Source organism: Lacerta agilis, chromosome 4, assembly GCF_009819535.1.
Source record: "Lacerta agilis isolate rLacAgi1 chromosome 4, rLacAgi1.pri, whole genome shotgun sequence".
NCBI classification, from domain to species: Eukaryota; Metazoa; Chordata; class Lepidosauria; order Squamata; family Lacertidae; genus Lacerta; species Lacerta agilis.
In genome coordinates this window covers 53,209,397-53,227,070 of record NC_046315.1, presented here as the reverse complement: position 1 = coordinate 53,227,070, position 17,674 = coordinate 53,209,397, and the positions used below count along the sequence as shown (strand labels likewise).

At 41.4% G+C, this 17,674-nt stretch overlaps 1 protein-coding gene across 5 annotated transcripts in view; it reads left to right on the top strand.

Moving 5' to 3' along the window:
• Nucleotides 1-1,777: 1,777 nt before the first annotated feature.
• DSCAM (DS cell adhesion molecule) overlaps nucleotides 1,778-17,674 on the top strand; it is a 325,361-nt gene continuing 309,464 nt past the window's right edge. The window contains exon 1 of one of the 5 annotated variants that reach the window (XM_033147056.1): nucleotides 1,778-1,903. In XM_033147056.1, the coding sequence (XP_033002947.1) occupies nucleotides 1,861-1,903 (43 nt within the window). In that variant the 5' untranslated portion in view covers nucleotides 1,778-1,860. The remainder of the gene's footprint in view (nucleotides 1,904-17,674) is intronic. The other 4 variants (XM_033147055.1, XM_033147054.1, XM_033147053.1 and 1 more) reach the window with 4 other exon arrangements.

Here is a 17,674-nt window from a genome sequence, read left to right as displayed (position 1 = left end):
TTATGTGCAGGCAGTCTGTAAATATTTAAAATAAATAAATAAACAGCAGCCATTTTCCTTCATAAAGGAGAGGAGCTCTGTATATATATACTTGGCTCAGGGTGATAGATTTGCGAAAACAAAAGCTAACACTTCTGCTAGCCAGTCAGCACATGCAAATGTATGAAAAGTTTTCAAATCTTGAGCAAATTAACAGTGGAGAAACTACCGGTAGTTGGTTTTGGTTAATGCATACTGGGTATAAAATGTGCTTTTGTTCTGGTCTGTTGAAATTAACCCCAAACAAGTTGCAAAGAGGGGGCTCAGTTTTTAGTATTAGTTGTCTGCTAGCCAGATTAATAGTCTGAAGACCTGCATATGATATGAAGGCCTGAGCATTTGTTCCCAAAGATTAGATTGAAATGCTGACTTCAACCACTCTTTAATTCTAGGTCCTGAGATGCTACTTTTGTTGAGGCATTCTAGTCTCTACCTAAGCACTGCAGAATCCTATGTGCTACGTTTTCCTTTAATATTTCAAAGAACCGCAGTAGAGGTCAGAGGAGAGGCCTGTAAAATCCCCTTGCCTTCAGTTTTCACTTTAATAGGCCAGTCTGGATGTTGTCATGGTAGCCATCTTGAAAATGAAGCCGAGAGTCTGTACTTGTGTGTGTGTCACTCTGGGCACGTGTGTGTGTGTGTGTGTGTGTGTGTGTGTGTGTGTGTGTGTGGTTCCCCCCCTTCTTCTTTTTCTTCCTCATTTTTTTGCAGCTTTGTAGAATCTCATTCATGCAGACGCTGTTGGGAGGATAAAAAAAAAACCTATGCAGAAATATAAAACCAATGTTTCAATCTAAATTCAGAGTGGGCCTTCCCTTTGCATCAGAAAACAGGAGTCTTCATTCCCCCTCCCCTACTTATTATTAGAGACTAGTGCGAAAACCTCTGCAGCTCCCATAGTTGGAAGTAAATTGCTTTTATTTTATTTTATTTCACTAAGATGTAAGGGTTAGAAACACAACTCGATGTGCCTTGTGAAAAACGTCGCATGGGCTTCCGCAGCCGCCACCCCCTTGTCAATCCGTCAGTTGCGCTTAAGAAACCAGGTATTGTTGGGGGAGGCATGGGCAAAGTCGAGAGCGGCCATCGACGGTTCTAGCACCTTCTCCCTCCCTGGCTGCGTCTCGGCTGCCCTGGGGCCGCCGCTTTAAGAGCAGCCCAGCGAGGGCTGCGGCGGAGGGAGGCGGCCGGCTGGCTGGCTGGCTGGCGAGAGGCTTAACCCTTTCGTGCTCTCCGCTCGGAGGCAGCCAAGGTTAGGCGAGGGATCAGTGCGATTCCAGCGGGAGGAGAGCGAAGATGCGCCTGCCTGCCTGCTCGCTGCCTGGCTGTGGCAGCGGTGGCTGAAGCCGGGGCGCGCGTCGGGAGCCTGCCTGCCTTCGTCCTGCAGAGCCCGGGCCGGATATGACCGGGCAGGGTCGGCTGTCCTTGCGCTGCTGCTGCTGCTGGTGCCGGGCTGCGTTGTGCTCCTTCTTCCACCTGTGGACCTGCTCGGGCGAAGCTGCGGCGGCTGCGGCGGCGGGCGCGTGGCGGGGCTGCGCAGGGCGCACCTGAGCTGGCCGCCTGTGGGAGCAGCCGGGCGAGGCGCTGAAGGAGAGCAGCGGGCAGCCTCCTCGACCCCCGACGCGGCGGCGGCGCCGGTGGCGGCGCCTCTTGGCCGCCCTCGCAGCTGCCCTCCTCTTCGGAGCGGCCCCCGGAGCTGGACGGAGCTGCTGCTGCTTTGCCCGCTGGCCGCGCTCCCCTCGCCGGGGACGAGCCGCGGGAGAGGCGGCCGGGAGAGAGGCGAGCGAGCCCATCGCGGCCAGGCTGGCGAGGAGCAGGGGCATGTGGATGCTGGCCGCCGTCTTGCTCCAGAGCGTCCTGAATGGTGAGCGGCGGGCAGCCGGCGGCGGGGTCCGGCGCGGGAAGGGCGGCGGGGGGAGCCCGGAGGAAGGCAGAGCAGCAGGGGCTGGGGGGCTGCAGCAGCAGCCGTGGCTGCCTCGCCCGAGTATCCTGCAGCAGGTGGGGCGCGGGCAGGAGATCGCCCCCGAATGGCTGCGAATGAGCTCACCTAGGCAAGTGATCATGAGCGCTATATATCTGCCTCGTTCAGTATCGAGCCATGGTTGATGAAATGAAGAAAACGGCACCCTTTCCGCCGTGTTAACGGATGCAGGGTTGTACCCTACAGGGCATTTATCTGTATCAAGGGCATGCATGCATCGCAAGCTTCTGGAAGGCTCAGTGTGGGGGAAAAGCTTTCCCCTTCTTATCTGTTAATTCTGAGAAGCCGCATCACTTTCTGTGCTCCGTTATACCTTTCGAACTATTATTTCAACGTTCGTCTCTGCCTTATAAGACGTTGGGAATGGGGTTTGCTGTGCACTCACCACCCTCATTTATGTAAAAATATGCACTAATAAGCATTACGTCACCTAAAAAAAGGCTAGGGAGTCTTTCAATCAATTTCAAAGTTATAGAAGTGAAGTAACAGTGGAGAGGCAAAAGAATGAGCTTTATGTTTCTGCAAAGCTGCTGTTTCTTTTCCCTGTGCATTTGATCAGAAGCCATGCATTTTGTAAAAAAAAGCCTAGACAAAGTGCTTCTGTGGATGCACAGGTTTCCTTATCCTACTATCGCATTACTTTTAACGAAAAGAAAACACAGTCAATACCAAAAACCTTAAGTGACGTTAAGGCTTTGAAGGAGGTGATATAGAAATGATGCCATGCAGATTGTTGCTGCTGCTGCTGCTGCTGGGTGCTCCTGTTCCATGGCATGCCCATTTTTCAAATTTGAGAGCAGAGCTCTTCTTAAAACACATTAATATGCTGACAGTTAAAATGGAAAGATTAAGCACACAATTTCCAAAATAGGCAAAGCAGACAGAATAGAAAAATGTCGCTAGTGAGAATGAATGAGGGAGAGAATTGTAGAGGGGAAAAGTGAGAGATTTTCCTGGAAGATACAAATAATTGAAGCTCCAAGCAGAGGCTGAGGACTGAATGTTGGATGAGGGTGCCTTCAGGTCTGTTTAGCTATAGCATGGATGGAAAAATACACTGGCAGGCAAGGCATCCTTTAGAATGTGGACAGGCAGACTGAACTTGAAATTAAGCCATGAAGGAATGCAACATAAAATATGAGTAATGAGATGACTGGAGCAGTCCTAAATATTTTGACATTTTGGCAGTCTTTGCAATATAAAATGATTAGGACAAAACTCTGGAAATTGTCTTAGCATTAATGGTGATTGCAACAAGTTCTGTCATTAAGATTTCTCTCCTCCCCTTCTTTCGAAATATAAAATAGTCTCAGCATTAGTGACTTTTACAGGAGGAGATCTTTCAGAATACTCATTTAGGGAGGAAATAACAATGAAAGTCTATTATTAACCAAGATTCTGTGAGCCCATGATAGCATTGTAAGAGAACTCATATCAATGGGATTTAAATTGCATTGTATGACCAAGTTGGGGGGCGGGGAGATATATGTTAATGTCTTAATGCATTGCACCCATAGCCACATAATAAAGATGTTACATGTTTTTGTAAATAATGTAATAGCAGCCCACAAAGAAAAATTAATAATGTTCTAGTAGAGGTAAGGTTAGAGGCTAAAAGTGGATGAGTGTCCTTTTCAATCCATACACCTGTATAATTATTAGAGATTGCATCATAATTATGCTCTGCAATTAAAGAAGAAAACAGATTGGAGATTTACCTTTTAAAATTCCTTAATTTATGAGGTGCATGAATTGTACCAAAGTAAACTATGTGCACATACAAATATAAATATGTGGAACAAGAACTGTGCATAAAATACAAATTGCACCCCCTATGCAAAATTCTGTATCTTAAAGTAGTAGAAATGTCTAAGACATTTAAGTTAATTTTCTTTAAACATTGCTTGAAATTCATGGCTCTTTTTTCATCTGAATATGTAGGAATGAATAAATAAACTAGTAATCAGAATATATATAATTCTATAAAGCTTCCTTAAAGCTTCCTTAAAGGTAATATGTAGCAGTACATGAAATAAACTTGTATTACGAGGGAGCTGTTAGGAATGTGTCTAAAAAGAGTGCAATGTTATTGAGACCTCACACTTCCCTCATATAAATGTTGGATCATTCACTGTGATTGAAGTTTTAAATTAATTGGGTAGTTTATTCTTGCTATGATCATACATGTCACACCGAAAGAAGAATTTTATTTTATTTTTAACCAATTTGCATGGGCTTGTCTCAGAATTGATTATTTTGTGGCAGTGTTCCTGGTTGTGTGATGAAAAGTCACTCATTTGACTTTTAACACATTGTTAATAATTTCCTCCTTTTAGAACTTCCCCAGGAACAATAATGCTATGAACCTTAAAGCAGCTGCAGGTGTTGAAGGTTATAGAATTTGTGTCCATGTTTCAGTTCACACTAGAGTAAAGTAAGTGTGACATGGAAGGCTATTGACAGTATTAGTCATTATTTATATTTTGCCTAAAATTGTACTTTTTTTTTTTAAAAAAAATTGCTGGTCCCAAATCTGCATTTTGCTACCCTACAATATATATGTGGAGGCTTAGGCCTACCATGTTACAATACCAAAATTGCTGTCCATTGTACTAAATAGTAGGTGGATTGGCTAAATTCAAAAGGAAGCTCCATAATTAACATAGCTACATTGCAATAGAGAAATGAATAGTTCTTCATGAGCGAAGTCTTGCTCATTTATTATTTCTAGCTCAGCTCTTAATTTGATTTCTTAAAACACAGACAAAATGTGCTGTTAATCTTGGATGCACATTTTCAGAGCAGTTGTGTCACTCCCCATAATGCTAATAAGAGTCATGCATCTACAGCCTTCTCAAAGCAGCCTTTACAACTTCAACTTTTGCCTGCTATGCCAAGGTGTTCTAGAAATAAGACTATCAAGTGAATAAAATACGTGTTTTTTGCAATTAATGTTGGGCCTTTGTGGATGAAAAATGCTTATTTTAAAATTGACCTTGAGGTACTTGCATTTTTTAAATTTGGAAATTTAATTTTAGAAACTCTAGAGCTTTTTATGATTGGTAAAACCTGCTAATATTTCTCTGTACAATGCATGTTAATCTAACTTGCTGCCTTTTTGCCACATGCATGTTTACTAAGGTCCATTGATGCTTGGTTTTTAAAATAAAAAATCAATGGAAAAAACTAGGATGTAACCGATAAAGTAGAGGTACTGCTAAAAATAGATTTCCGTTAAAAGAGAATAGTCCACTGGGTATCTATAATGCATGAGTCTGTATCTGCACCTGTCTATCTTTTACTGACTGGTTGTGTTAAAAAAAAATGTTGCCATATTATATTGCAATCATAGGGGAGGAGCCAAAGTAGAGGAAGAAAAGATGGCACAATAAATTAAATGAGGACACCAGTGACACAATCCAAAGGAGCATCCATGGAGCTGCAGGGACTGAATGGAGCTTATTAAAAAAAATATTAAGATCTCTACTGATCAGCTGTTTGATGGACAAGCAGGAGGGTGGGGAGAAGAGCCCGAATTCAGCCAGCCCTTGCTCCGCTTTCCAAACAACTGGTGGATGTCACTTTGATGTTTGTGCCAAGCTTTTTTGTGCAAAAGCTGCACGCAGGCAGCCCCTGCTGTTGAATATTGAGGGGAGCACCACACCCAAGCCTTGTACGTGCTCATAGTTCCCCTGCAGTGAGAGCTGTTCTGTGGGAAAGGTTGTTTCTGGGCATGCAGCAGCAAATAGAAAAGGGGCATTTTGAGATACCCAAGCCTCTCCAAATGTCATTGAAATAATTGGCACACATACACAGATACTGATATGGGTAGCCTCTTTATAAGGCGTAGATAGTAAGAGGATTATGTGGTCAGTGCCATCAATGTGGGGAAGCCAGTTCCTCTGATCCACACTGACCTGCCATAATAAAAACACATTCTTTCCTAGCAGTGGCTGACCACAGCTGACAGGCATGACATTTCCATTAATTAGGAAGCCAGATGCATTTCAAAGAAACTATTCTTCTACCTATTGAGTGGTGGTCCAATCACAAGGCACTTTAATGTGCCCCCAGACCTTTTTTGATGGGTTTTGCCAGATACATAATGAGGCAGTGTGCCATTACGCTGCCCGTGAGCCTGTGCTGTAGGACACTAGTGGGCAGCAAACCACACAAGACTGGGAACACGTCGTCGGAGCAGCAGGCAGAATGGAGAGCTGCTCCTCCATGGAGGGGAATACACAATCACCTTTTCAGATCCCATCTCTACTTTGCCATTTGGTGTGTCGCTTAATAGAGTGTATGGTTCTGCTTTCTTTGCACTTTCCTTCACCCAGCCAGTGCTTGAATGCTGCTTTTAATGAGGAAGGGAAAGGCAACGGAGAAGACTTTTGTGTCAAACATGTAAATGTGCATTGCTCTAAGTCGCAGTGAAGGCCAATCAAAGGGAAGGACAGAGGAACTGGTGAGAGGGAAGGCTTTGGAAGCGTAGATTCCACACACCCCCATTCCCCCGCCTTCATGGCTTGTCCTTCAGGCTCTCTGAAGCAGGGCGTTGCACTAATGATATCTGTGTTAGAGAGGAGGATAAGGATGGAAACCAGAGATTTCAATCCATGAAATGCTATATACATAACCAGCCTTAAACAGCAACTGGCAAAGCAGCGTTAAGGAAAGGGGGGTGGCAAGCAATGCAACTCTATTTAAGGTACATTACGTATTCCTTTTGGCAGTGTGGTTTAATTTTGGGCAATATGGTGAAACATTCACCACATTGGATATAAATCTAAACTGCAAGCAATGTATGTTATGAGAACCTTGTGTCTTTTCCTGAAGTACCCAGTATTTTATTTTTTTTACACTTAGACACCCTGCCTTTCCTTAGTCTAGTTGCTACACATGGTTCTTTTTGTCTTATCCGCACAGCTACCCTGCAAGGCTGACTTGAAATAACAAGTCATCAAGTTAGGGAATTTGAACACTGGTCTCTGACATGCCAGTCACTACAGTACACTGTTTCTCTAATAAAGGAACTGAGTTATACCAAACAGTGCTGCATCCATGGTGGTTATTGGTGTAACAGTTTCAGTGGCATTATGTTCTGTGTTATGGCCCACAGGAAGCCTGCTTCACTGTATTTGTATGTATCAATCATTTATTGTATTTGACTAAAATCCATTACAAATCCCTCACTGTATTTACAATATTTGGGTTGCCCACCTGCAAGGTTAGTGAATGAAGGCAAGAATTCTTGCATTGGTATCCTTTATAAGGCTTTGTGTGCATTAGTGTTAAATTGCAGCAAGGTCGTTTCCTCTGCTGTGTTTCAAGTTGGATTTGCATTTCGCTGTACACCAGAGATGGGGCAGAATGTCGTCACTTGATGCACGTGACCTGTTTGGTTTCTCCGTGCTGTCAACTTCGCACTCCGCTCCTAATTTGCACATGCACGATGGCTTTCTCAAATGTACACACCTCAGTTTAACTGTGAAATGAAAGTGGCTTACCTTTTCAAATCTGATATAAGCCAGTTTGTGGGAAAACACAGCAGGATCTCTTAAGAACCCACTGGATAGATATGGACTGTGGCTATTGTCATGTATGCATGGCTTCAGACACCTGTAGTGGGAGAACACTGGAGGCAGAATTAAACAGTAACGTGTACACAGTTGAATAAGTGCAACATGTTCCATTGGAATAAATTTGACTTCCATGTAAATTTTATTTATTTCATTTATATCCCACCTTTACTCCAACGATCTCATGGTGGCATACATAGTTCTCCACCCCCCCACCTTTATCCTTGTGACAACCCTGTGAGGTAGGTTAGGCTGAGAGACTGTGATTGGCTCAAGGTGACCCAGTGAGCTTCATGGCCAAGTGGGACTAGAACCCTAGTCTCCCAGGTCCTAATCTGTGACTTGAACCGCTACACCACACTGACTCTCAAGTCCTTAATGCATTTAGGATTCAGATGAAGGAAGTTAATTAAAAAAAACTGCAGCTCAATATTTTGGAAGGACATCAAATTATTGACCATCTTTTCTTATTAGTGTAGTGTTAAGAGCATGAGCTACTTAGAAGTTTCCACTTCCATCTTTCAGCTCAGTCATGGCCATACTGCATATAATACTGATTCGGGTTACAAATATTGTAGGAATTAATCCCGTAAGCATGTAAAGCACTTTGGAAAGGTACTATATAATGCTAGTTATCTGTTCAGGTATGCACCCGTGTTTTATGACTAAATGATTAATAAGGTGAATCATGGTCAAAAGGTGTGCTAAAGGAGGAAAAGCAAGCACAAAAAGGAACACAAACTCTGGCAAGAGAAATGCAAGTAGGCAAGAAGTGTGGCCAAAGCCCTGTCTTCTGCTGGGGATCAAAGAAGTATTCAGACTCTCAGTTACCAGCGTTGCCAGAGTTTGTAAGTCTGTTGTGTGCTCACTGGTGTGGCAGTGATGGCAGGAAGCAAAGGCTGGATAGGTTTCTGTGTGGTCCATTTCCCACTTTTAGCCAACCTTTGACATCCTATGTTACTATCTGCCCACTAGGCTTTTTGCCCTGACAGTTCGCCTCCACTGGTTATCGACCTAGGAGTGAGTCACAAAGACTTATGCTGGCAAGACATTGCCTTGGGAAGCTGTTGGAAGGACAGGGTAGAAATTCCCATAATAAAAAAATACCAGACATGCTGGCAGGGAATTGGATTGGCATATCCACAAAGCTGTGCTGTGCCAACGTATCTAGGTTTGAAGAGGTCTATAGGAATTGTGTTCCGCCATTTCCTCTGTTTATCCAGCTGGGGTATCTGGAGTGTAGAATTGCACCCATAGGAGATAAACACACCCTAAGCCTCTGTGTGAATATCCTGATAAAATGTAGTTAAGCATGTCATAGATGAGCCATAGCAAACCCTGGGTTAAGATGCTGTCCCCCACCCACCTCCATTCCTCCAATGTGACTTATTCTGTTGTCTGAACTGACAAACTGGTTAATGTTATATGATTTGCTTGAAATAAGACAATTTGAGGTTGTGCTCAGACAGAATGACCAAAGACGTGGGTCTGTAGATCCTATACTGCATGCAGAGGCACATTACAGCTTTTGAAATAGTCACCATCTTTTTCTGAGTAGCATATGTGGGAGTAAATTAAATTTTAGCTAAAGAGTGTGTTCTGTAACTGAACACAGTTTCGTGCCAGCTAATTGTGCACATAACTTGTGTAAAGACTGTGTATACATTCAGGCACCAAATTTCACTAGTGTGTCCCCCCCTTCTGCTTTTGGCTCTTTGGATCGCGGCCAAAGAGATTAATGAGTCTTGCCTGTCTCTCTATTTAAGCTATTTTTACTCAGAAGGCAGAGAGGAAGACTGAGCCAGCAGTCCTATTTATAGAAAGTCCTTTTTAAATACGCTGGCTTTGAGGAGAGTCACCTCCATACTAAATGCCTGCTGTCCTAGGGCTTGTCTATAATTTGAGAAGAAGAGATTAAATTAGGAATCGGATTAGCAGCAGAATATTTTGGGGCCGAATGCTAGTGATACCCACAATGCATTGTTTTAAGATTTCAAAAACAAAGCCAGATGAAAACAAATGGGCACCAGGCTAGGTTGATGAAATACCACTCCAGGCATCTGAACCATGTACTGCATCATTCTAAAATGAAGACTGAGCACATGGTTGTTAATCTAATGATGTTGACAGTAGAAGCAGCAACAGAATTACCTTCACTGCATGTGATCTTTTCAAGGCTACTTATTGCACAGGGAAGATGCTCCTGTCTGGCGCCAGTGTCCAAATTCTAAGTTCTTTCGAGCTGTAATATTATTTACTACACTGCTTTGGGGTGTAGGCTGCTGCTTGCATGTCTACAGTTTTCATGTGGTATGATTTCTTATTGATGTTCCATCAAGCAAATATTTTAAAATTAACAGAATATTGCCATGATCTTGGAAATGGGCTATTGAAGCCATTGTGGGAGTAAATTTTAATACAATAGCAAATCTCTCTTCCTGGAAAATGTGAATGCTATGTAAAATAGGAACGATATTATTTGTTAGCAATTTATTCTGTTGTAGCTTCATTACAGTCTGAAACTACTGTGAGTTCAGTGTACTTTTTTGGTATTTGTGAGTGCTGAGTTGGTGATTGATCAAGAGTGGAAACTGGGGGGTACCGGTAAATCTTGTCTTGCACACCTGACTACCAATTTGTTGAAAAATTAACCCTGATTGTGGAAGGACTGTGTACTCTGTGACTATACTAAAGATATATGCTTCATTACTGTAGTTGCCATATTCTGGGGAAAAATTCATGCTGAGCTGGAAGAAACAGTGCAAACTGGTTTCAGTGCTGTTCATAATCAATATATAACAGATTTTAATCCAATAATTTAATATAGTTTTTAATCTTGTATGTGTGTGTGTTAAAAAAATATTTTAAGTGTCAAGATTTGGGGGGGGGGAAACCAACTTCAAATTGTTTGTCTTGAAGACAAGTTTTTTTTTATTTAAAAAAAGTAATAATAATATACAGATTTAATTGATTATCTTCATTATTTTGTTTGCATGTTATACTTTACTAATTTTAATTGTTTTGTTTTTGTGAACCACTCTGGAAGCTGTTTGGTTAAAGAGCAACGTATAAATGTATAAAGTAGATCAAAATAAACAATATTCAGCCATTTGTCTCCTGAATAGGGATGGGGAGAAATTCAATTCAGTTCACATTTAAAGGCTAACCTAGCTAATACACACTTTCCAAAACAATATGTGCATCAAAACACAGCCATTCTTTGAAATCCATACTACTCAGAATTTTGCAGTGCATTTCTCCAGCCAAGTAATGTATACAAAAAAGCACATAAAAAGTATGCATAAAATGCAAATAATGTACAAATGCATTATATTAGGGGACATTGCTCGTGGAAATGTGTGTATTAGTCAAAACAGCATATACAAATGTCTGTAATATGAGAAGTTTACACTAAAATGCTGGGTTGGTTTGTTTTTTAAATGCAAATTGCTACAGAACTGAATTTAAGACTGGAGAACCCATATTGGCAGATTTGTCCATCTTGACTCCTGAGTAATGCAAGTTAAGTTATGGTGTGGGTGTAGGTAGTACCGTGTTTCTCCTAAAATAAGCCATAGCCATAAAATAAGCCATAGCAGGATTTCTATGTATTTGCGAAATATAAGCCGTTCCCCGAAAATAAGCCATACCCCGAAAATAAGCCATAGTGATGCAGCACCTCCCATTAAAACAGCCTGGAGAGGCGTGGCTATGCAGCGTACCGATGCAACGCTGTTAAAATAAGACATCCCCTGAAAATAAGCCATACTGTGTTTTGTTGAGGAGAAAAAAATATAAGACGGTGTCTTATTTTAGGAGAAACACGGTAGGTTATTCACTTAATGACTTCATTGGTACTGGGAAAACAAATATGGCACTTTGTGTATTGTTTCAAAGGGTTTGACACACAAGTGACAGCTTTCATTTATCAAAACGCCCACCAGGGAATTGAGAAGTGAATGCTGGATCTTGTCAAGGAGGGCTCTTCTCTGATTGCACATTCCTCAGCATGCTTACTTTCAAGTAAGTCTCGAGTTCAGTAAGACTTGCTCTCTAATGAGCTTGTTTAGGATCACAGCTTTAAGTTGTAAAACTGTACCTGTTTACCTGGAATTAAGCCACAGTGAATATAATATAACTTACTTCTGAGTAAAGGTGCATAACATCAGACTGCAAGATCATCTATGTACGGTACTTGTGAGCGAATAGAGTACATTTTTGTATGTCTAGGCATCCTCGTTGACCTTGGAGGAAAAGCACTCAGATAATTTTTAGGTATTTTCCCACAGCCTTTATGCACGTTCCCCCCCCCCCCCCCGTTGTAGAAATATATCACTAATATAAAATGTGACATGCATATTTGTTTCGTATTTTTAAAAGGAAATCCTTTCTTTAAGAATGGAAAAATACAAGCAAAACCAGGCAGCATATACTTGAAGGCATTCCTTTTTTGGGCCACACCGTATGATTCTTCCTGAACCCTGTTTCTCTTTTAATGCTGGATAGTAATTTTTGCTGCCAAAATTCTTCCCTCTTGTTCCAGATAATGCTGGCAACTTTTACAAATCTCTAGAAAGCACATATACTTTCCCCCCCTTTTCTTTTTTTAAAGGCAGTGGCTTGTTGGTTTTTAAATCAATGTGACTGTTCTCTTGCTGATGTACACATCCAAAGGTGAAATTATTTGTGGAAATTGTGTTCAAAATGCCATTTGTTCAGAGTTTAATGCCAAACCTTGCATTTTTCAATGGTGATGTATAGGCTGTGTTTTGTTGGAAGTGTTACTTGTTTTAATTCTCAGAGAATTTGGTTCATGGCTGCCTATAAATGGTATGCAATAAATAAATTATAAAGCTACTTTAGCTTTCAGCCACGTGCTGTGGATTTTTCCTCAGGAGCAGATCTCCATAGTTCAGGGATACTTACTTGTGAGTAAGAGTGCATATGTTTTGATATGTTGCCTGCTTTTTATTTTAAATGTAATGTTTATTTTGAAACTTCAGTCAGATTATTGCATGACATTCTTAGCTATTTAAATGGACATTAACCCTACTGACCGTCTTATCCCTAATGATCAGGAAATGCTGAATGTGAGTAGTATCAAATTATAGCCAAAGCACTGGCATTGAGGTTTGGCATCCTTGGGCTCCTGCCCAGGCCCACAACCTTTAGTTAAACATTTTTCAGGGTGGTTTACAATTTTCCATAAAATACAGTAAATAAGCAATAATGTGGGAATAGACCAATCTGTCTGTTTTGGTTTCCTCTCAGTTTTTGATTTTCCCAAATGAGTAATTTGTGTACACACACACACACACACACACACACACACAACACCCCACATGAACATTCATAAGCATTTTAGTGCAAATTTCTCCACATGAACACATTTTTGAATGTTGCTTTGGCTAACATAAACATTTTTGCATGGACTTTCCTTAATAGAATGCATTTTGCATATGATTGAATTGAATTATTTTCACTAATAAATGCATTTTTATGCACACTTCCCTCTAATAAATGCACTTTTGTACACTTTGATTGGCTGGAGAACTGCACTGAAAGATCAAAGTGTAAATTTCAAAGAGTAGCTGACTTTCAGTACATATGTTGCTTTGAGAAGTGGGAGTTGGATGGTTTCTCATTGAAATGCAAAACAAAATTGAAATTCTCTCCATCCCTGCTAAAGTTAGTGGTTTAAAGGGTTGCAAGTGGATGTCTGATGCCTAAAAGACATTGACATTCAAAATGCCTCTCTTCCACATGTATTAGTGGCAGAGCATCTCCAGGTAGAGCTGGGGAAGACTCCTGTCTGAAGGAAACCACTGCTGGTCACTGTAGACCAGGCATGGCCAAACTTGGCCCTCCAGCTGTTTTGGGACTACAGTTCCCATCATCCCTGACCACTGGTCCTGTTAGCTAGGGATGATGGGAGTTGTAGTCCCAAAACAGCTGGAAGGCCAAGTTTGGCCATGCCTGCTGTAGACAATACAGTGCTGAGGTAGATGTGCCGATATCCATCCATCCATCCATCCATCTATCTATCTCAGACTGCCTCATTTGTTGCTGTGCATTAACGACAATTGTAGGTACACATAAATGGCAGAAGAGAGGCTTCTTATAAGCAATCAAGTTTCCTGTTTGAAAACCGCCAATACTATTGCAGAGGATAGTTGCATATTGCAGGGAATAGCAGAGCTTGAACTTGTGCATTTCGCTCCTTAAATCTTCCTTAATGGAAAGCAGATTGTTAATGTTCTCTTAATTATAAAAACAGCGATAGCTAATCAGGCAACATCACTACTGTTAAAGAACAGTTTGCGGTGCTGATGACAGACTTCTGTTGAAGCCAGTCTCTGCCACGGAACTCTCCCCCCTCCTTCCTTTTAAACAGGGAGCGGGGTGTGTGTGGATATGGTTAGAGAGAGAGAAGAGGCAAATAAAACAGTAACTGTGGATGATCATGTGGCACTAACATTCTGGGTACCCCAAGGTGTTCTTTCGCCTTTTCTCTAGCAGCTTTCCCCCTCAAGTCATTATGCTAATTAGTGTTTGATCAGATGATTAAATTATAATTTGATTAATCCTATGCGCTAAATGCTCTGAATGAATGCATTTTCCATCGCTTGAATGCCTTGCGTTTAAGAGCTCCTGTTGTAGCCTGATGCAGAAGGCTCTCTCCCTCCCTCCCTCTCTCCCATCATTTCCTCTAGTTATTGCTTTTTATGTTAAAGGCACTGTAGTTTCTCTCATGACATGTTTGTAGGCCTTTTGTTTCTGCCATTATTGTTCTTTTCTTCTTTCCAGCTCCTAGCTGAAAGGGGTCCTGGATGCTTCATGCCTTTGCACAGGTCTCTGCTCATTCTATCCTGAAGAACTAAACTAGCTATATTCCCTTGCTATATTTCTAAGCCTGCATTTTTCTTAAATCACTAGGAAATGTTCTGTTTTATGAATGGGTACATTTTCTTAATAGCGAAATAGCTGCCATTGGTTGGAGCCACCAAATGTGTCTCCACATTTATGGGTATCTTCTCAATCTGGGTTTTACTGTTTGCCTAGGACAGCCGTTCTTCAAACTCCAGCAACACACTTGCAACTCACGTTTGCAGCTGTGCTGGTGGATCAGGCCAATGGCCCTCCTAGCCCAGCACTCTTTTCCCACATAGGCCAACCCAATGCCTATGGGAAGTCCGCAAGCAGGAACCTGAGTGCAGCTGCATTCTCCTCTCCTGCGACTCCCAGCAATTGGTATTCAGAAGCATACTGCCTCTAATAGTGGAACTAGTCTTACACAGAAATGTCAAAACAAAATAAAATAAAAATTCCTTCCAGTAGCACCTTAGAGACCAACTAAGTTTGTTCTTGGTATGAGCTTTCGTGTGCATGCACACTACATGAAAGCTCATACCAAGAACAAACTTAGTTGGTCTCTAAGGTGCTACTGGAAGGATTTTTTTATTTTATTTTGTTTTGACTATGGCAGACCAACACGGCTACCTGCCTGTAACAGAAATGTCAGATTGTGTGGAATGTAAGTTACTCCCATGTAAGTGCCCCTAGGAGTGCAGCCTAAGGATTGGATGCAACTGAGTTCAAATCAGAACAAACCCATTGGAACTTCAGTGGGTCCACTCTGATTATGTCTAGCACTTGATACAACCCTAAAGCTTTACAGCCTTATGTGTGTATACAACATTAGTCAATAAATTACTTTATCTGGGTCTGTTGTATGTAAAAATAATAATAATCCTGTGTATAGTTATGCAGAGGGGAGCTTACATCTAAGTAGACCTGCACGGTTTAGGGAATTCTCATCTGAGCAGACCATGGTGAAAAATTAAACAGTGTTCTCTTTGTTCTGGATGAATTGTTCCAGAACACTGGTAGTTATGGCTCTGCCATGAGAGCCACAACTCCCCTTCTTTAGGGGGAGGCAATCTATCAGTTGGCAGTGGGCAGAGCCATAAAAAAGAAAATAAAGTTGTCAACCCCTGGCTTAGAGGATTAAGCCAATGATGTACTTGGAATTCAGGATTTACATTAACACTATCATTTCTTGTTTTAAATAGCCAAGACTAAAGACTGACTGTTCTGGTGCTTAAATTTTTAAGTTAGTGCTGTACTACAGGAATGTATCACAATGGTCATTGACCCCTATCGGACAGTTGTACGCTGCTTGAAGTGTTAGTTGGTTATTAAGGATGATGATGTTTCTGCTATACTTTACAGTTTAAATAGATGTGTTGCTTTTTGCACTTTTTCCTTCTAAACTACTGTTCTTTGAGTTTTGCGCCTCTGAAGGGAAAAACAAGTAGCAGATTGAATAAAGACATGGCCAAGGTTGTTTTTGATTCCCTGCACCCGAATGACAGTAAGCTAGAGCAAGGCAAAATGGACACTAATGTTTCCCTTCCTCTCTTCCCCCACCAAATATCATTTGTTTGGAATGCTTCTAGTAGGTTTCACCCTCTAGTTCTGTTTTTTAAAGGAAACCTCTCTGAATGATAGCATATGCTTTACTATGTATCACAATACACACATGGAAAAAAGATGGCGTGAGGCTGCTGGGCGGGGGGAGAGTATATATATTGTGCTTGTTCTCCTAAACAGCATTTTTATGTTTTCTGAGGGTACTGCCAGTCTGTTGCTATTTCCACATAGGATTCATTCACATCCCAGAAAATACAGGCTGCACAATGGTAGTTTCCCCAAAAGATCACACTTTTTTTTGGTTATCGGGATGGGGGAATGCATTTGAAAATGTGGGATCACATGTCCTTTGATGCAACGTCTTCTAAGCTCCCCACAAACAAATCAAAATGAATGCTAAATAAATAGCCTTTGGGGCTGAAAAGGTTGTCCTGCCCTGCTTTAGATGGGAGGAAATGTGCTAGAGGATGCTGGTTGTATTGGAGGTTGTAGTGGAAGTTGAAACCTATTGCTTTTGTTGCTTTACTTTACTATCAAACCTTTAAACCCCATCTTCATTAAACATAAGAAAGTAGAACTGTTCTGTATGTAAAATGTTGGCAGGTGTGTGGTCATTTCATACTGAAGAGCCCAGACCACAGTTTATCACTTTTTTTTTGGCAAACTGTCAGTATTGTGCCCACTTCGCTCTGCCCTTTCATTTCCCCTTTGAGGATGACACTCCAAACTGCAACAGTGGGGTAGGGAAGTGTGAGAAGTATGTAGCAACTGATAATTCTAATTATATAATGTAGTTTAGTTCTAAATCTACTGATTTGCTGTTGGAATACTTTCTGTATCTTTATCTCAGACTTTTGGGTTAAGGGGATGACTGAAAATGTAGCTTCTTTTCTTCACTTCCTCATTTTCAGGGGTGGGTGGGGAACTCAAGCTTTTCCAAATATGTCTTTGTTTCTCTGCACAGTAGCTGTGTAATATATCTGGAATACATTGCCTGGAAAATGATGGCAACCTATTTGAGCCACAGACCTATTCTTTCTTGAGTAGAGATCGGGGAGAAAATTAATTTAGTTTGTATTTAAAAGTGAACTTACACTTTGTGAAACAATACAGGAACCAAAATATAGTCATCCTCCAAGACCCGTATTTGTCCGAATTTCTCAGTGCTGTTCTCCAGCCAAGTAATGTGTACAAAAATGCATATAACTGGGGTAAAGTGTGCACAAAAATGTATCTATTCATGAAAATAACATGCAGAATTGCATTATATTAGGGGGAATTGCTTTGCCAAAATGTGTACATTAGGCAAAACGGTGGCTGTTAGGAGAAATTTGCGCTAAAATTTTCACTCACTTTCATGAGAATTAAAACAAACAAACAAAAAGGAAATAATGAATTGCTGCAGAAATGTGGAAAAAGGAATATAAGATTGGAAGAATAAGGTACTGAGAGAACCAAAATCAGCAGATCTTCCATTCCTAAGCTTTCCATGAGATAGCAGAGTTGGATTTTTGAATCTTGTTTTGTTTGCAGAGGGCATGGCTTACTTAAGGCATTATCCTCTGAATTCTGGGTTTCCTTCCCTTTCTCTTGTAGGTCTCTGCACATAAATAGCATGGCAAATGTTTGGCCTTCTGAGGTG